Source organism: Pararge aegeria, chromosome 5, assembly GCF_905163445.1.
Source record: "Pararge aegeria chromosome 5, ilParAegt1.1, whole genome shotgun sequence".
In the NCBI taxonomy this organism is placed as follows: domain Eukaryota; kingdom Metazoa; phylum Arthropoda; class Insecta; order Lepidoptera; family Nymphalidae; genus Pararge; species Pararge aegeria.
Window position 1 is genome coordinate 13,589,363 of NC_053184.1, and position 21,446 is coordinate 13,610,808.

The following is a 21,446-nucleotide window of genomic DNA, read 5'->3' on the forward strand; positions in this document are numbered from 1 at the left end:
TTTTATAATAATCAGTCCGTGGAATCCATCTCATTTTGTAAATACAAGAACGAGAAGCAAGAGTCAGGATAAAGTGTGAGTGAGCAAGAAAACGTGTTATGTATTATTATTCGAACGTCGAATCGGGAGAAACCTGCGTGCGGGCCTCACAGGCGGTTTGGTGTCCCGCACCCCGCGCCCCGCCGATCATATGTTCGCCGGGCGGTGCAGGCGGCCGGCCGCTCACTGTGGCTCGGGCTCTCGCCGTCGCAACACTACGCAATCGCTCGGCCCCTCGGCGCGCTCGATCAGCTGTCCGCGACGCGCGACACTCGCACGACTCGACGCAGAGCAGAGGAGTCCAGATTAAGCCGCAGTGCGGTGTGCCATGGAGCTGCTGTGTGCGGAGCGCGTGAGCCCCGGGAGCGGCGAGGGCGCGCGGGCCGGGCCGGCGCTTGCGCCGCCCGCCGCCGCCGTCGACCCGGTGCTGCTGCGCCGCCGCGTGCTCGACAACCTGTTGCGCACCGAGGAGCGCTACGCCGTCACGGCCAACTACTTCGGCACCGTGCAGACCGAGATCACGCCCCACATGCGCCGAATCGTCGCCGAGTGGATGCTTGAGGTGAGCGCACCACATCACTCCACTCCGCCGAGCGCCGATCGCCATCTTGTTACTCATCGTCACCACGTGTAGGGCTCCACTCCCCGCCGGCCGGTGACACCCGTGGCCCACGTATGCCTTCGCCACTGATGTTCACCGACCGTTCACCTTATCTTACATCTCCTTTATTGCAAAGTGATACTTCTTCATCGAATCGTAACCGGTATGTGAAAGTTTATAATAAACACAGCGATATTCCTACTTTGTTTACACGATCAGCTGATTATGTTTTTGTATTTTCATACAAGATTCTTATTGGAATTGGTTGTATTTCAGAACTTTTGGGCCTTCATTGCTTAAAGAAAAGTGCTCTAAAATGACAGGGCCTACTTCCATTCCGGTACGATTTTACCATAAAAGAAAGAAAGACAAACTTAAATTACAAGCAAGTCATCGCGTGAAGGAGCCAAGACTCCATCTTTGGTATTTCTGTGAAAAGTAGAAAAAACATGGTACCTATTTGATTATGAACCATTGGAAAGTATGGTATGGTATCCGAGTGCGGTGCGACGGTCGGCGAGGCGCGAGGGGCCCCGGCCAACGCGCGGGCGGTCGCCGACCGATGCGACTCACTCGTTCTATTTGAATAATCAGCTGATTTTGACACGCACACAGCTGACGCCGGACGCGCACTATCTTTTGTTAATACTTAATAGGCGGCGCGGCGGGTGGATACATAATGCATTAAAATAATCGCTTACATTTTATGGAATTTTGAAACACTTCAGATAGTTTATTGCGGCATGTAGGTACTTATATATTGTGAGTCATGGTTAGCGTGAAAGTATTTATTTATTATGATCTTAAACTATTAGATTTGTTGTAGGTGTACCGATAGCTACAATCAAATGTAATAGAGATTAACAAAGAAACAATACAACGGTTTTGAGAGAGAAAATGTTATAGGTAGGTAGTAGGTACGTACTATTTCTTAGGGTACAGGCATCATAAATTAAAAAACTCATGATCGATAGACATCTTGGACATCTATTTATATCAAACTAGCGACCCGCCCCGGCTTCGCACGGGTGCAATGCTGATACTAAATTAAATACACTACAGAAAAACTATGAACGTTGTATATAAAAACATAGCGGCCCGCTCCGACTTTGCACCCGCATAAAATATATATGCCTATGTCACTCAATGAAAACATGATTAAAATCGATCCAGTATTTTTGATTCATTCATTACTGCCCTTGGCCTGCACGCATTAAATTTGGAGTAAAACAATTCCTCTTTCCCTATACTTACTATGAAGATTTCCAGCTATCTTTGGAATATCTAAATTCATACAATTTTTATTACATTACACATTTTTACTTATTTACTTTTTACATTTTTACCTAGGTATTTATTTTATTTTTACAACAATTAATATATTACAGGATGTCTTTATACACAACGTTCACAGCTTTCTTGTCATTAGACAATACAAACATGTTTTCTCTTGAGGTTACTCTTGAAAGAGCGACATACAGTTGGCCATGTGAAAAACAGTCAACGCTCAAATCTAAGCCTGCAACGTTGAAGGTTTGACCTTGCGATTTATTAATGGTCATTGAAAAAGATGTCTTTACCGGAAACTGTAAACGTTTAAATTGGAAGGGAAAATCCGATGGTATCAGAGGGATTCGGGGAATCAATACATCTTCTCCGGTACCACATCCTGTGAGTATTGTGCACTCTATTATGAAAGTTTTCAGTGATTTTATCATCAAACGCGTGCCATTGCAAAGTTTAGGTGGATTCAGGTTTCTTAATAAAATAACAGGACAACCTACTTTCAACACCATTTTGTGAGGAGGGAGTCCAGACGGGTTCAAAGAGTTTAGAAACTCTGTAGGAAAATGAACAGCTTCTTCCAAATCGAGAAAAGTATCCACCGAGTAGTATATTTTCGTCGGCGCATCAATCTTTGAAAGAATCAAGTTATTTACCTTATCTACTTGTTCATTAGTTAATGACAGAATCGCTCTTTCTTTAAACCAAGATATTGTCTTGTAACTTATGTCATCAATGTCAGGATAGACTTTGTTGACTAACTCTTGGATGTTATCTATCAAAACACAAAGGTTTTCAAGGTTAATCCTTCCCTCACTTTGTGTTAATTCTCTATTAAAGATTCTCTCTCTCTCTCAGCTCTATATCTATCCCTAAGCTGACTGAGTCGAGCTTCACGTTCTGTTGACGATTCTTCATCTCTTTGTGAACGTACTCTTCTAGCATTCACTGAACTACAACCTATGTTCGAACGACGACGTCTTCCAGACATGACTTTATAATTTCAGAACAAAATTGACTCAGTGCTAGACTTATGTATGATTACCTACTTAATTCGATAAGGATTAATGCCGTATTGCTTAAAATAGCTTCGTAAATAAGCCATTTTTTCACGTAAAAAGTAAACAATAAAAATGGTTAATGTGGGTTATCCCTAAAATATAAACATATACCATCGCGGACTTTTTTGTTGACCTTTTTAAGGTGTACAATACTGTAGTACATTAATTTGATCTAACTCGTAGGGTTTAGGCAGCGTTTTTGCTAAATTGCTAAATAAGCCCAAAAAAATAGGTTAATTTACGACATCACGTTAGAAACCTCTAAAATTAGCAATGTTTCCTTAGTATATGATGCATGTATTATACATATAAACCTTCCTCTTGAATCACTCTATCTATTGGAAAAAACCGCATCAAAATCCGTTGCGTAGTTTTAAAGATTTAAGCGCACATAGGGATATAGGGACAGAAAAGGCGACTTTGTTTTATACTATGTAGTGAAGATATTGTTTGATCGGCGAATCGTATCCGAAATCGGTAGATTTTTGAAATAATCGGTAAATTATAAAAATATAAAATCTACTAGAATAGGTACAACAGTTCAATTAGGTATTTGATAACATGTCGGTAATGATAAAAAGCCTACCTAAATTATATAAAACTGAATTTTTAAGTGTCAAGGTTGCTTGTAAGCATTCGGCACCGCTTTAATCTAACACAAGATGGAATTCAAACCGATGGTAGAATAACAGACGAACATAGCGTTTCAAAAGTACTTATAAATTTGGAAGTTTAGGAAATTAACTTTAAAGTTAAATGCTCCATTTCGTTAAAAAATACCGATAAGTTGGTCGGTGCGAGACCACTGGCTGTAACACTGGGCATCAGCTGTGAAATCGAGCCCAGCCACGTGGGACGGTCGACGAGCGCCCGCGACGGTTGCGCTGACGTCATCGCGATGGCGGCGAAGCGCATGTGCCAGCCGATTCCTACTTCACGGAGTTTACCGACACCTCATGGTCGTACCGTCTAAACCAGTTGCATACCCACCAAATTTCAGCCTGTCAAGCAGACCGAAACAATTCCCGTGGATTTCGGTTCAATGACACTTTGATGTTACCATTAATAAAGTTTTACTTAACCGATCCGAGTTTAGCCGATGCCGACGCGACGATAATAACCAGACTATCTAGTCCTTACTAATATTATAAATGCGAAAGTGTGTTTGTTAGTCTGCCCTTTACGTCCTAACTAAGCAACTAATGACCCCGATGTTTGGCATAGAGTTAGTCGAAAGAACGGAGTGTAACAAAGCCAACTATTATATCCCAGGAAAAGAAAACGTTTCCACGGGATTTGTAAAAAAATGCCATAACAAACGCGGACGAAGAAGCGGGCAACAGTTAACTTGCAATTCCCACTTAGATGATCTACCATTTAGATACTTGTTTTTTTTCATCATATTTCATCATAAGAAAGATGTTTTTTTTTAGCATAGACCCACCACGCTGCTTCAATGCGGGTTAGCGGGTTGATATTTTACCTACTACCTACATGGTTGGTTCTCTCATGTTCATATAAACTGTCGGTTTGAATTTAGCTGAGTTGCATTTCATGGTACGGCAGGTAACTTTTTACCTCAAGACAGCTTCTTAATACTATTTTATGGTTGAAGTAGGATTGCCTTTTTCATGGTGGCAGAGATCGGCAGGTGATCTTTTCTGTATCACTACATAAAACTTAAAAATCATGCGTTCAGTTTCAAAACATTATTAATTACCGCTATTTTGTAATATAAGCGACAATTAAATAAATTACGATAGGTGCAAACTTCAAACTAGAGGTTTTTCAATGATGCTCTTTCAATCTCTCACGTTACTTAATAGGAACTCAACAGTTTTACAGTTCCATCGTAATAGATATTTGTGTAGGTAGGTAGTAGGTAGTTTATCAAACCGTTGCAGGTCCGCTAAGAAGGAAGTTCGTAACAGAACAATGGCTTGTTTAAGCTGAGACATAAGTTAATCAGCTGACAGGGGCCACGAGCGTGAGACACAGCTGAGATCGGCATGGGATGCGCTGCACTCGTGCATTAGGGCCGTCACTTTACTGAAACATAACTTTGTGCGGAAAACTGTTTCATTTGAGTCATATACACATATATTTCTCGACGTAAAATAGTGACCTAGTTAATCTGTCCAAAGTCTACTATTCATTGATAAAAAATATGTTAAGAAAATTCAATTAATAATTCGGTGAATAAGAAGCATCCTATATCGATTGACAGCGGCGCGGTGGAGGGCGGTATCAATTCAATCAATTGCGGTCGTTTCATGCATCTGAAAAAGAAGACAGTTCATTTGTTATATATACGAGTATATACCTACCTTGATATAGTAAAAAGGGTGTTCTGAAACAAACCATCAACAATATTAAAATAATACTGCTTTTAACGATGAAGTAGGTGGGCTGATAACATTCCAACAGCTTTGCGTGTTAATAGTAATAGATAGAATTGATAATATAATTTTAAATCTTATGACTATATCCTGGTTCTGGACGATTTTTTTTAAGTTAGCTCCTGCAGAGCTCATGCATTCAATTGAAGTCTAAGATGGTAGCGGGCTATACTGTTAGGGAGTATGACAGTTATATTTAACCTAATCGGCTTCTATGCGGCATCGTACCGGAACGTTAAATCGCTTAGCAGTACGTCGGCTAACCTATTAGTTAATGACAGTTATATTTAACCCATATTCCTATGGCACGTCTTTGTCGGCAGGGTGGTAACTAGCAAACTAGTCATTATAATATTGCGTTGATCAATCATTATAAATAACGTCAGACCGGCGCAGTGGGTAGCGACCAAGCTTTCCGAGACCTAGGCTGTGGCTTCGATGAAAAATATGAATGTTTTTCAGTGTCTGGATTTATCTGTATATTATAAGTATATTATTCATAAAAATATTCATTAGTTATCTTAGTACTCATCACACAAGCTGCGCTTACTTTGGGGCTAGATGGGTGTGTATTGTCGTAGTATAATAATAATAATAATAATATCTTTATTTTATCAAATTTATTTATTTTAGTATATTTATTTATTTTATTTTATTTAAAAATACTGCAGTGTCAACCCTATAAAGGCCACTATACTAAATAGTATTAGTAATAAAGTGTCTTCAGGTTACACCGTGCGAAACTATGCGGTGACAAATGACCATCTCTCGTATCGTTCTCCACTTACCTATATATAGAAATAACTATTTCTGTAGTGCCATGAGAGTTGAGACATCTGTTCGCTTTTCTATTATATTTATTACTTAAGATACCTCACCGATACCTCATAAAGAATTTATAGAACCCTCGTATCGTAACAGTAAACTCATCATCATAATAATCATTTCAACCGATAGACGTCCACAGCTGGATATAGGTCTTTTGAAGGCAGTTCCAAATTCCACTGTTCTGTGCCGCTTGTGTCCAGCGGCGACCTGCGATCCCGTGGACAGACGACATCAAGCGCGTCTCTCGGGTTGCCCCCATTCCAGCACCTTGGGACCCCAACGTCGAGCCGTTCTCAGAACTATGTGCCCCGCCCATTGCTACTTCAGCTTTGCGATTCGTTGAGCTATGTCGGTAACTGGTTCTTCTAAGGATCTCCTCATTTCTGATTTGATCACGCAGAGAAACTCCGAGCATAGCTCTCTCCATCGCCCGCTGAGTGACTCTGAGCCATAGTCAGCGACCATGTTTCTTTTTTATATCATTCATCAGTCCATCACTATCTAGTGTCTACTGCCTATCTATCATACTGTCATAACTTTCAAACAGTACGGTAAATCCTGTCGCAGTTAGCCGAGTATTTTGTGTTAATACATTACATTACTATGATATTATGAGCTTTTATCGTATCATATTGCTGGGGACAGGCCCCTCTTAGGAGAAAAGGAATTAGAGCATTGAAGCTTCTATGGAGTTTGGCAAGCTGTAATGGCAGGACCATCTATATAATTATGAACATCGATACATCTTACGATATACTCGTACGTACTATAATATTTGCCATCGATACAACTTCATACGATATTATCAATCGAACGTGTCATAAATTCGCGCTAGAACTAGATATTAGTTATTATTTTTATTTTTTACAATTTTTTCGTAAGTATAAATATTTTTTAAGTAATTATTATAAAACATAGAAAATAGTCTTTACAGCTGTTTAACGAATAACGTTCAACAGTCGTCGATAAGAAACTCTAACATGTTGGAAAGTAATGCGCTCGGTATTTATCGCACTACGTGTGTTTTACAATTTTATGAAATACATATATAGGTTATCAGGAATTCCGGATGTGCCGCGCACTTTCTGTGAATATGTACCTACTTTACAATTGAACAAGAGGTTTGTTTTCAGGTGTGTGAAGACCACAGCTGCCAAGAAGAGGTGTTCCCATTGGCGATGTCCTACTTGGATAGGTTTCTAAGCACGTGTAGAATTGGCAAGAGCCAGTTACAACTCCTGGGAACCGCGTGTCTTCTGCTTGCTTCGAAGCTACGGGAGCCAAGTTCGAGGGGACTTCCGGCGGACTTGTTGGTCTTCTACACTGCCAATAGCATCACGCTCACGGATCTCTGTGTAAGTACCTATTATAATTAATCTAAACCTTTCTTTTGATAACTAATTCGTATGAACCTTATCTTATTTATCCACGCGTATTTTATTGTTTAATACACCACACGACATGTTAGATTTGTAAAGAAATCAATAGACTTTTAGTGTATAACAATGCTAACCACCCTTTATTTATCTAATCCTAAGTAGGAAGGAACTTTGTGACATACGGGGAAGCAGATGATGATATTTGGCGTCAATGCAATCGGTGTATCGGATTACGTCATCCGTGAGTCTTGATAATAAAGATAGTCGGCCACGTAATGTAAAATCCCTATGTATAATATTTCAACATAATATTATAATTTATTTCACTTCGTTAGTCATAGGATTTGTTCGCGACAAACGCGAATGCATATAGCATTAATAAAGTGGTGGATGAAATTAGTTGCAATCAATCCGAACAGTAGATAGACCCTATTATCTTCCATTATTTCTAGTAGAATCTGTAATCGTAAGGTTAAATTAACGGACGTATACGCTTCACAGGTGATTACGTTTTTATAATACCAGCATTAAATAAATTCTCCATAGTTACAGTTAATTTTAATGGAAATACAGAGAAAGCGTCAGCGTTTTAATTAGCTTTTCTAGATACATAACAGCTGATCTTATTAAATATGCAGTTAGCCAGTCCGGTTCTTGCATTGTTCTATGAACTGTGAGCGAGTAATGGGCACGCTCCCTTAATGGCACTCGATATAGAGCTAAGCTTCAAAGTTCAGCTTGTATCTATACTTTGCAATAAGCTTAGCTCTTTTACATCATATAATATATATCTTCGTTGGCGTTTCAGCTGACGTTAGATTAACTATGGAGTTACAGTACAAGTTTACAAGGAACGTCACGCAAGCATCACCACTTGGAATATGTATAAAGAATAAATATTGTGTTTCCGCCAGTTGCCACGTCAATGACCGACAATCCCAAGTAGGACTAAGGCTACACACCTATAAAACCTCTCTTCAGCGCCTTGCAGGCGAAGAAAAGTTCCCAGACTTGAGACTCACCCAAAAGTTATCTCTGTCAGCGGCCTATAGGACGTTAGGAGTAATCTCAGTCCAGCAACTATCCCATTATTTCAAATTACACCAACTTTCCACAGTAATGACTGTGAAACCTCACCAGGGACGCCTTCAGATTGAAGTTTCCCAATTTCTTCAGGCCTTTGAGAACTCGCACTGTCGTTAACCTGGCACCTAATATCGGTGACGCTGCTGTAACTATTCTGTATTTCTGTTACAAGTTACACTCAATCTAAAAAAAACTTACCCGTATAAACTGCGCCATGCTATCTGGTCGTGCACTCGTCAGATTTTAACCACCGTGCCGCACCTATTAACAAGCGTGACATATTGAAATTCCAGACCTATCATGGTACATTAATAAAAATAGAATGTAACGAAATAAAAAATATTCAATTAATAATGATAAAATCAAATCTATAGCCACTAATTGGACTGTTCTGTTTGCGATTATCAATCATTAACTGACTCGATACATGGTGTATGGACTCAAAGAAGATCTTGTTACATTATATCAATTTCTGTCTAGGCAACAACCTAACTTCGTCTTTCTTAAAAATTGCACTAGGTATCTAAAAATATTTATGTGTCACACGCTATTCGGGCGAGGTTAAAAGTAAAAATAAACTACTGGTACCTATAAATAACACATTTTGTATATAATGGTAAAACGTAGACGTAGGGCATATGATATTTTAAATTTCGCTATACAGTCGTAGACTGAACTAAGATGGAAGTATATAGCAATAAGTAGTAAAACGGAACCTTGAGAGATTTTCAACAAATCAAACGTCATATCACATGAACGGCCAAATGCCACGTTTTGAAAACTTATCTTGAAGATAAGCATACCTAACTTAGGAGTTACGTTTGTTACTGGAAAACCAAATGCATAACTTGTTGCTAGGATCGATAAAAATATATAGTAGGAAAATAATATAAGGTAGTTGTTATATAACATTTACTGTAAGTGTATATTACGTTCGATATCAGTAACATATTGTTGCAAATAGTTTTAAAATAAAAGCTACCTACCTATATTACGATTGCTTACTGTCATCGACTATTAGATTATTAATATGAAATATTGAAAATAAACATCGATGATTGCCACGTATACGAGTCCATTTTCAAAGGGCGTTGGCATTAGCTTTCGAAACACATGTTTCTATCAGCATGTACTGAGTTGGCAATGCCGTAATCATTGTCATTAGTATCTTACAATAATAACCTAGTTATGGTTAGGCTTGTCGGAATGCGATTGCTTGCAAGCACTTTATCCTAATCAAGATTAACTATCTTAAACTGTCCACATAAAGACACTTCATGGAGAAGTAATAATGAGATGGTGAGATTGAATAAGAGGCAAATGCTGCCCAAGGCCTTTTGATCTACGAGTGCAGGAGGAAGGTTAGTGAGCAGAGTAAACGTGCCAAAACTCCGAAATGTAACGATGAAAGCTCAGTCGAGAAAATAAGAAGCTAGAGTAACTTAGAAGACAAATCCTTTCGATTCATTACAAACCGACAGGCAGTGTAGACCATTATAATGTACCTATGTAAAAATGTTATAGAAGCACTTTGCGGAATTCCATGATATACACAGAATATTAAGCTTAACTTGCTATACTCCGTGAAAAGCGCTCTATAACTCCACACCAAATAGATTTCGGCAATGTGCTCTCTACGCACGTTTCGCTCCGACACCAGAGCATCCTCAGGTGATGTTGACTTTACAATAATTTAATTATTAAGACAGTATCGCGGAATATAGCAAATAAAGCTTAAATTACATTGAATACCTACGTAATGGTAAAATAAAAGATAGAAATAGCCTTGGTACAGTTTTACTCTTGTCCACAAAAATAGGGAGAGGCACAAAAAAGTGAAATGAATTAAATTCAAATTCAAAATTCATTTATTTCAAGTAAGCCTAATATAAGCACTTTTGAAACGTCAAGTCTGTCTGTTTGTATTGACTCTACCACCGGTTCGGAAGGTAGATTCTACCGAGAAGAAGCCGGCAAGAAACTCAGCAGTTGCTCTTTTCCAACATCAACAATTTACATTTTACATTTTAACATTCATTTTTCTATCTTGTGAGAGCTGAAAGCGGAGCCGGATGCTTCCAAGCAACCTTGTCATTAAGAAATTCATAAATTGTATAGTAACCTCGCTGTAATGTGTTTTAACAAATTCCTTAAACTTATGCATTGGCAGGTCCAAAATCACCAATTAGATTGTCTTGATGAATTTTAAATGATTAAATTTACTAAAACACTAGCATTAGTACTAATACCTACTATTAAAGGTTATAGAATTCTGAGCTCGTTGGTTATAGGCCACTTGCGATTGTGAAGGAGGAAACTCCCGATTTAAGTATTGAGTTTATTTATATATTTCATAATAGGCCTTCATGTTGGTAATATAGAATGATTAAAGTTACAAATGAAATGCTGTACGGTTCAGGTGTAATATTATGGTGGGGAAAATTCCCGACATTTGCATAAGCGATATGTGTAGGGTTGCCACCTGGCATTAGGCCATGCTTATAATTATTATCGAATATTAAATATATAGTAGTAACAAAAAACTGAAACTAGTAAAATCTATTACAAAATGTAGTACCTACCACAAATCCGATAGCTTGTCTGATTGTTAATCCAAGTCCGCAATAAAGAATTGATTGGAAATAAGTTCGTTTTCGAAGTCTAAGAAAATGGAGAAATCATGAGATAAATAATGATCATAATCATCGACCTCAGCATATTAATTCCACTACTGGGGCTTAAGATTATAGACCCATCATATTGCTACAATTTATTTAATTAGTGTGTTAGTTCTAAGTTGTGGAAACTTCATTGGTTTATGTGACATAAAAATACGACATTACTTTTATGTGTACTGTTATATGTAATAGTACTGTTTGTTTCCCTTGAAAAGCTAATAAATAAATACATTAATTAATTAATTTCACACAGATGATATACATAAATTGACTCCTTAACAAACATCATATTCTTTTGCAATAGACGATAGAAGCAAGTAAACGATTTCTTAGTCGGCTCATAACTGAGCACCCCAACACAACTGTTTTTTGAGGTGGGTCATCGGATTTAGTAGCAGTACAGCATTTTGTGACAGAGCTCGTCCGTGGAACTACTAACGCCATGCTAATTTCTACCGCCACACAGCATTGCTGTCTTCCGGTCTGAAATGCGTAGTTTAACTTGTCGACGGTCATTAAGGCAACTGAAATTTTAATGCCGCGGCTCTGAGTTAGGAACGAGTACTTTTTCCAAATCATCGGCGTAGGTTATAAAAATAATTGAAATACCAGAAAATGTCAAGTACTGGTCGTCTGACAGCCCTAGATGCGTGTCTGCTGCATTTCGGGCATGCGCCACCCGTCGGGGCCCCGGGCGCCGCGGCTCCTCGTAGATAATAAGTGCACAACACATCTTCGCGCGTCACACTCACACTACACGACCTGTTTTTTGTAAAGTGCATTCCATTGCGTTTGTTCTGCTGTTGCGCACAATGTCACTTACAACTTACATACCAATACTTTTTGTTGAATGGGAGGCTTCGGCAGTGGCTAGTTACCATCTTACCAAAAAGAAGTGCCGCTAAGCGATTTAGCTTTCCGGTACGATGTCGCGTGGTATTAGGGGTATGGTGAATATAACTGCCATGCTACCTAACAGGTTAGCCCGCTACCATTTCAGACTGTATCATCGCTTACCGCCAGGTGAGATGGCAGTGAAAGGCTAACTTTTAGTGGAAAAAATATACATACGAATAAATGAAACACAAGTGTCGGGATTTCAAAATAGTTAAGCAAATCTAAAATGAACACACTTTAAAAATAATTTTTCACTTTTTTTGACATTAATAGGCAAGTTTCTTCTCACGGTTGATACAGATAGTATACGTTTATATCACAAGATGTTAAACTTAAAATGCAAGAATGTCTTGTCAATCCCATCTTTTTGTTTACTTTATTGCACAACCAAAGAAACGGTTTTCAAAACGCGTACTTAATGCTAAAGCATATTCTACCAGCGAACCTTCGGACGTGCGAGAAAAACGAGTTAGGGTGTGGCCATTTTAAGATAATCTTAGGAGGTATTTCGTTACAATAAAAAGTTATGTCACTTTTATCAAAGATTACCTCATCGTACTTTTGGGCAATAAAAAACATTTAAGGGAAAGATCTGGTTGGAAGGAATGCGGCACGAAGCGGTCCGCGGAGGGCTTCGGGCAGTGTCCCCTACAGGGCCCTAACGAGCCGACAACCTTCTCGGAACCGCCGATCCGTTGAACGAGAAGCGCGTTTCAATCAGACCAATTACATGCGAAGCTCGCCGCTTATCAAGGGACTACCTAAAGCGAATATAAGAAGAATAGCTTTATTCTCTTTTGTGTATCAAGACCGAGATAAATAATACAAGAAGAAAAAAGAAGACTTGGACGCAAGCAAATAACCATTTAAATTGATTTTTAAACTAATACTCATTACTGCATAAATATCCATCCAAAAAATAGCGAATTGAGAATCTCGTCCGTTTTTTTGCCATATTATAAAAATATATCAAAATTACCTTTTTCAATGGAAGCTAAAAATTATTTTTAAAATTAGATTTGTAGGAAGACAGACAAAGTAAAAAATTGAGTTGGTATAGAATTTTTATGATAAATTCGGTAATTGCTCTCGTTTTAACGTTACGTGTGTAGTATGTGGTCATCATCAATCTAACGTAGCATTTTGTTTGTAAAAGAACAAACTAAAAACAAAAAAAAGTTTCGTATGAAATCAAAATTCCGAAAATATAAAATTTCTACGATATGATATTATGCTTACGATAAAACTAGTTCTTCGGTGATGGAATAATATACTTGAAATTAAAAAAAATATATATTTTTTTTAAATCTTACTAATAACAAAGTATTTTCGAAATTTAGTTAAAACTACATCTTTTAAACACGTGCATCTTCACATCACTAAAGTTCTTATAAGAGCTAAGTTTGACTTTATTTAATTCGCGATAAGTTTTTTCTGGTTTAAGTTATCGTATGTTTTTGACCTGCGAGACTGAGTGCATACACCTAAATATCCTAAAATACTGAGAAAACGGTGATAAGTATCTTTAACTACAGTAAGCTTACTTTAAATTTAATGTATATTTTGCCGATGGATTCTCACGGGTGAAATGGATTTCTATGCATCGTTTTCTCGTCAACCAATTTTCATCATTATTTAAGTCATAATCAGACTTAATCTTAATATTAAATTTGAAAAAAAGGTAGTCTATTGGTCGAATGGGCTTTAAAATTGCGAATACTTGATAAAAATAGACAAGTACTAGTTATCGGTATAAATAATAAAAAGTATAAAATAAAAATAGCAGATTCAAACTCCTAAATTATTGGTTAACCCTCTCGACCTGCCAACATTGGAGCAGCGTGGTGGGTCAAAGCTCCAAATCCCTATGAGTGAGGATGTATTTGCTCTGGGACATTTCAAAGCTGATTTGATTATGATATATCCGATCCGATCTGAAATGATAATAAGGCTAAATAATCTTGGTCAATTTTATTTTATCTGTCTTTTCTAGTATTTTTAACATACTGATTGATAACAAAAGGCACTTACAAGCGACTAATGTTTATCTAACTTATAATTTTAACCAAGTAGTCTTGGTTAAAATTTCTCGTTAACGATTTCTTTATGAGTTCTGTACATTTCGTAGCATTCTCGTAGCGGCCCTACGAAAATGCGTAGGCGTTTAATATACGGTATTGCCTAACAATTAATTAACATTATTAACTAATTTAATTGAATGCTATAAGAAATTACGTTATTTCCTGAGAACTAATGAATATATTTCTGAGAAATTTAATAGCCTACCCTACGGTAACGGCGCCGTCACACTGGTTGCATATAGAATTATGTACACGTCTTCGGAACTCGTCCAAGTGTGTCGAATAGCAGAGTGCACGGAGCCCCCCCTACATCAAAACTAATATTTTATGTAAATGCCGTCTATTAAAATGCTTAATGGTGCTGCTGTAATCATATCTACATTCAACAATGTATGTTCTTATGATCTTCAAAATAAGCTATATCCGTTGCCACAATTTATTGCAAATTGACTTAAATATACGTGAATTGGATTTGTTCGACAAAACAAAAGGACAAGCCTTTGTACACCAATAGTTAAACAATTACTGTGTACATTTTTTGGCCTGATCCGATACACCCTAATTTCCACCCGCTACCATCTTAGACTGCATAATAATTTATCATCAAGTTAGATTACATAGGAGGGCTAATTATAGTGGATTTTATAACCAAGACTTTCTTATTCTCCTTTACGTAGCAGTGCTTGCATTCAGCACTGGTTTGCTTGGCTTAACTGAACTGGTGTTATATGGATACCTAAAAACACAAAGTTAAAACAAAGCAGCCATTTGCCGATGGATGCCTAAACTAGATTGTCGAAACATATATCATAATATAATGCATATGATACAATTGTAGATACAACTATATATATAAATACAATTTGTGTAGCGGACCGATAATAGATTCAGTAAATGTTCAATATGTTGCCAATTGGATATTGGTAGTCTTAAGACATCCGAAAGTTATAATTGGACAATCACAAATTTCGTATTATGATGACAGTTCGCCACCGGTTAGGAACGCAAGTGATAGAAAACTTACTAAATATGGGGACAGGTTAAATAGTATTTTGTAAGAATGTGCGCAGGCTCTCACGGTTATTGATTTGACAGTTGGTGTTCAAAGCGGGGTAGGCTCGAACAAAAAGAGCAAGCTTTGGCATCCGAGCCTGCTTTAATACAGGGTTCCCGCGCTCACCGCCAGATAATAAAACCTGTGCATTCTCACATCCACAGCATATACAGTATATTATAATAGGGTATTCCACTCTAATTAAATGTTGATTATTTATGTTCATTCTCGAAGATAGTTATAATAATAGGATTCAAAGGAAAAGAAACCACTAGCCTGTGTTATATTAACAGTAAATGGTTAAAAGTTTACCTATTCCGTTTCATATTGTTCTGTTCGCTGTCCTTATATAAACTATTTTGTTTCTACCGATGGCGTAGTGTATAAGGTATGGATTAAAATATTATTTAGTTTGTTTTGAAAAAAGAAATTGTATTGATTTCGAGTGATTTGCTTTTATTTCATGTGGTATTAACTGTTTTTGTCGGTATTCAATTTGATGGTCTGAAAGTGAGAAAATTCCACCCAAAAAATTTGATCTACATCGGTCAGTTAAGAAAACTGCCAAAAAAGAACTTCAAGCTCAATTATTAGATTTTGATAGTAAACATTAAGTACATCATAATTTTCACATTTAATTAAAAAGTTTTTGTGATTTTAGCATACATGTGGAACACCTTAATAAGTCGAAAATAAAATAAAACCTCTTATACTTAATGATGAATTAATTCCAGACGTTTTATGGAAGCCCAGACATGGTATAACTGGCTGGCGTTAGTCTTTGTGTATTGTGTATACGAATACATACATAATATACATAAATGAATGCAAATCGGCCGGCCTGCTATAACTGTATTAATATTTATGCAACAGTTTTGAAATTCAGGCAGAAAGCAGGTTATAAATATTGACTTGACAATACTAAATTATTCCTACATATTATAGAAAATATGTAGCTTATTTTAAAGATTTTCCCTCTAAAATTGGACTAAGATTAGGAACGCGTTTGTATAAAATTGTTATACAGCTAAATGCTCAAATTACGTTTATCGATTGTAAACATTCATATATCATATTAAAGAACCTACTCAGTTCGTGAAAATATCGCTTCATAAGGGTATCCAAACTTTCGAGGGTGAATTTAAGTGTAGCTATATAGCCACGCTGGGTCGGTCCGTGGAATTATTCTTAACTTTCTATTAACAAAAATACCCATTTGTGTATTTTATAGTTAAATGAACAATGTTAAAGCAACAAGATCCCAACAATTTTAACAAAATTGAATGTCGCCATTTTTTTATGATGGTTTATGGCGCATCAGGAAAACATTCGTTACACCGTATCTTGACATATATGTGGTTTTAAGTTATCATTTTGAATAGAATAGAATAGAAAAACTTTATTGCAACACAACACGATAGGAAAACAGTAATAGAACTTAGTCTTAGGGTGCAAACGCGGCTCTATCACTAAAAGTGATCTTTTAAAGCCAACCTGAGCGTACGAAGCCGATAAAAAAGTGGAAAGTGGATAGTGCAAAAAGTATGTTACAAAAAAATAAATTTTACTTACATGAACATACATACTACATTTACATATTAACTACAAAAATACCGATATAAATTATCTTAATTTTAACTTAATTTCAGGCAACATAGTAAAGTGTCACGAATTTGCGTCATTAAAACAGACGTCATCAACGCTCACCTTTTGAGTTTGTTATTGCAGTATTAATCTAGTTCTATTGTAGTAAAACCAATCGATTGTATGTACGCAAGTGCGATGGTGTTATTACACTTTATCTTAGTCGGTCGATACGATAAGAACAAGAGGTTAAAGGGTAAACTCAAACAGGTTTTTAACCATTTATATTGTGCTGACCAATTGATTATTTTGTTAACAGCCTAATTTTTTTTGTTGTGTATTCCACTACAAGTAAGTTCTTGACTCATCAAACTCATCTGTTGGTAAGAGATGAAGCAGTCTAATCTTGTAACGGAACATAGCAGTTATATAAAACCCATACCCCTAGTCAGTTTATACGCGACATCGTACCGGAACGGTAACTAGCCACGGCCGAAGCCTCCCACCAGACAGACTGATGGTATCTATGTTATGTCAGAGAGGAGAGGTCAAGCTTTCATCTACCTCGCTTCTCCAATGACTGTTGCTTCCATAACATTCTTCTTCAGATTTGGTCTTTTTGAGCCTTAACCCTAAGCTTCCATTACAACTTACAACTGTCTTTTACGTTCTTCTTCCAAGATGTCGATCGCCCTAATTTCAGTAGGCTTCACTTTATGTCTCCTTAGTTGTAGATGTTAGTTTTTGCCTTAAAACAGTTACACCAAAATAAAAACAGACAACTGTATAAATGGCACGTCAATTCAGCTGAAAAAACAAACGTCTAGATAGATAGATATCGTTTTTCCAACAAACTTGGATCGTAAATCGATCGTTATTAAGTTTGAAATCATCATATCTAGAAATCTTTAATACGAGTACTAAATAATATCCAATATATGAATGAAAGTAACATTTCCGAGATTTATGTGTACATGCATAACTCTAGGAAGAACTAGGCTCTTGTTTGCCGATCTCACGACGCCGATACCGAATTTCCGGTGCAAATGTATCACCCCCCGCAAAGTTAAGCGAAAACAGCACCGCGGTTCATTCTTGGGCTCTCTTTTGAAAACAAAAGAAACATAACAATAAAAAAGGGCCTCTGTTTTGTTTGGCTATACCATTTACCTTATACTTTCTTCATACTATTTCCCACGAGTACAGTCGCCGCTGTCTTGAGAGGGAAGGGGTGGGCTGGAACCAGTCGCATTCCACGCGAGAAGTGGCCTCGTCTACACTGTTGCTTGCCAAAGATGCGCGACTGCAACCAGAACAACTAAGTATAATTACTATTGGACATAACTGCTGAGCTCATTAAATCCCATCGCCCCATAATGACGCTACGCCATCCATAAACGAACAACGATACGATATATTACGAGACATTCAATTGTATTTATATCGGTACATTTATATATTAATAGCCATAATTATTTTAAGTGTATTCAAATAAAAAAATAATGTAATCCCTCTATATAGGACATAGGTACTTATTTTTTATTCAATATAATGTTTAACGGTTTATAAAATAACTTTATTTGAATTCATACGAAAATTAATTGATTAAATTGCTATTAAAAAATTCAAAGCTTCAATCGCAAGCGATACCCGTTACATAAAAGTAACTTTGCGGGGTGACTAGCGCGTAATAAGAAAAATAATTGCGGTTAGCATAGATCTTGGCAAAACATTTTCTAGCATAGGTATTGGGTCTACTACCTTTGATTAAACTTTTAACTGCCTAAGAAAATAGTATTTTATCGCACAGTTTTGCTACCAAGACTTTAATGTTACAGCAAAAACATGCCTAAATGTATTCTTTTAGGCAGAATCTGCCTTTGGAACCAGTTGTAAAGTCACTTCAAACAGACAGACTTGACATTTTAAAAGTACTTAGGCAACTAAATAAAAATGTAATGTATAAAAATGTGAATTCTTAAAAAACTAATAGGTAAGTTTAATCATTAATCTTAGGGTAAGTTGAATTTCTTTAATAACAGGTAACTAACTACCCCTACCTGTAGTCTTACTAAGGTTGATCCACGTACCGATTAGTTTAATTTAGCGCCTTTAGTTTAGATGCTTGGTAAGACCACAGCCAGCGTGCATGTTTTACTTAATTCAGAACCGCCACCACTGCATGAATTCGCTGATATACGATGTTACGTAAGACTTGCTAAAGTAGTATGCATATAGCGTACAGAAGCCTACTCATTTTAATATTCAGATTGTTACTTGGTCTTCCGTCGGTTAGAATTGTATTGATGTCGAGGTAGCTACTCAATAAAATCCACTTTATGTACATATTTTACGTAATATTCTCTACAGGTAAAACAGGTACAAAGGTTAACGACGAGTTAAAATGACAATTTATCAATATGATCGCTATTAAGTTGCAGGCAATTGGAAATTTCAAAAGTGTTTTAGTCAGAGCCGTGTTGTGGACACGCAACAACGAGCACATTGTTTGATTCTAATAGCGGCGCAGTCACACCGTTCGATGAAATTGGATAAAGCATGGGAACCGAGTGTGGAATTCAGCGAGTGTGTCGCGAGCGAGGGCTGTTTGCATAGCTCGCTTTATTGGCTGTAACGCGGTTCGATAACTGCTGCCGCCGCGGGCGCTGCTTTTCTAATGAACACTACCCATAAATTTACAACTTGCATTCCGCAAGTCTCGAGTTCGTTATTTGTAATTCCTAGATCAACGCAACAAAATCTAAACCAAAGCATCTCTATACATAATCAAACTCTACTCAATTTACAGTAAGTCATTGTCTCTATACGAGTCTTAAATCATCTGCATATCTGTTGTTCACGTGTGGCAGCGGCGTCTGTGGTGAATACTTTATGAGCGCATTGTTTCCGGAGCTTTTCAACGATCGCAGGTCGCAAGACACACGGAATCTTTTCAGTTCGCGGTCGACCCGCATGCCTCTGCATGGTTATCGCTTTCGTTCACCTGTTCTTTTTAACCTGGAGTGTAATGGTGATTTTGGATATTTTATCCATTAATCCGGATTATTTAATTCCACACGGTTGACGAGTCACCGACGCGAGTCGTGCCGCACAGTGCACACTGACACACGATCTTACTTCGTGCGAGTTCCAGTGATGAGACTTCATTCATTCACAAACATTCCTTATCAAGAACCGATAGGTTCTAAGATTTATTTTTTGCCGCGCGAGTCTCAACTCTATCTGAAAAACGTTTTAATACAAAATCGTTAACAGGAGAGGGGCAAACGATTGCCGATGCGACCGACCCCGCCTTTGAGTTAAGTAAACATCGAGTATTATCTGTCAACGGCCATGCATTGCTTTTATACATGTGTGTGTATGAACGTTAAATAATCAAGTTATTCATAAAATTAACCATTCATATCGGGAATCTTAGGGCAGTATTATCGCAATAGTAATTGATTTGAAATGTAGGTCAACTTCCGTGCTGTTACAATAATAAATTAGGTTTTGTTCACAAGTTACTGATAAAAAATTAACGGAACTTCTTTTCAATTGTTAAAGTAATTAGAGGATAGAAACTCTTGTGTGTAACAATGAAGTAATTAAATTATGGGCTCGCAATACTTGCTCCCTTGCAGTTTAGCTTATCACAAAACTGGGTTACGTCAAAAAATCACAAGTTTGATCGCACAACAATGTGACGGGGACTACCTACGCGCGTTCCGGGAAGTCAGCAAAACGGCATGTTTACGATTAAACAGCGGATGTAGCGGGTGGAATGCAGTATATTGTCCCAGCTAATCAACACTTTCTTTCACTACTTCAATAGACATTGTACTTAATCTGCTTCCGGACAAATTATGAGAAACAATTGGTTAGGTTGTTTAAATTGATATTTTAAGAAACTCTATAATCTGTTCAAAGATCCTTGAGAGTTTTTGGTCTATGCAACTATATTTTGCAACTATTTTAATAGTCATTCATAAAATTCATCATAAAATCTTCTTGTCTTAGTTTATCGCTTCAGTGTGCCTATATGCGTTATAAACTTCGCCAGATTGTATACCTTAAATTCTTGTTAGGTATTTACCACGAAATTTTATGTTGATGGAATAATTTTGTCGACAGAGCTGGGAGTTGCTGGTGCTGTCCAAATTGAAGTGGGATGTCGCGGGAGTGACTGCGCACGACTTCTTGCCGCTACTGCTTTCTCGACTGCCGCTACGGGGGCGTGTTAACACGGAGATGGTTCATAGGCATGCTCAGACCTTCATCTCGCTTGCTGCCAGAGGTAAGAGCTTCAGGTTTTTTGGAACCTCGTAGCTGTAGCTTTTAAGTTGACAACAACATAAAAGCTACAGCTACCAACATTCTTTAAGGGCGACTCAAAAACGCGTGTTATTGTGTAAAATTGAACCTGATTTTAAGGCAAAGACAATCTTCAAAAGAATTGCAGGGAAAGGAGAACG

At 37.4% G+C, this 21,446-nt stretch overlaps 1 protein-coding gene across 1 annotated transcript in view; it reads left to right on the plus strand.

The window, feature by feature from the left end:
• The first annotated feature begins 210 nt into the window (after positions 1-210).
• Positions 211-21,446, plus strand: part of LOC120623768 (G1/S-specific cyclin-D3) — a 30,415-nt gene continuing 9,179 nt past the window's right edge. Inside the window, exons 1-3 of the mRNA XM_039889989.1 lie at positions 211-601; positions 7,346-7,567; positions 21,106-21,268. Coding sequence (XP_039745923.1) covers positions 368-601; positions 7,346-7,567; positions 21,106-21,268 — 619 coding nt within the window. The 5' untranslated portion in view covers positions 211-367. The remainder of the gene's footprint in view (positions 602-7,345; positions 7,568-21,105; positions 21,269-21,446) is intronic.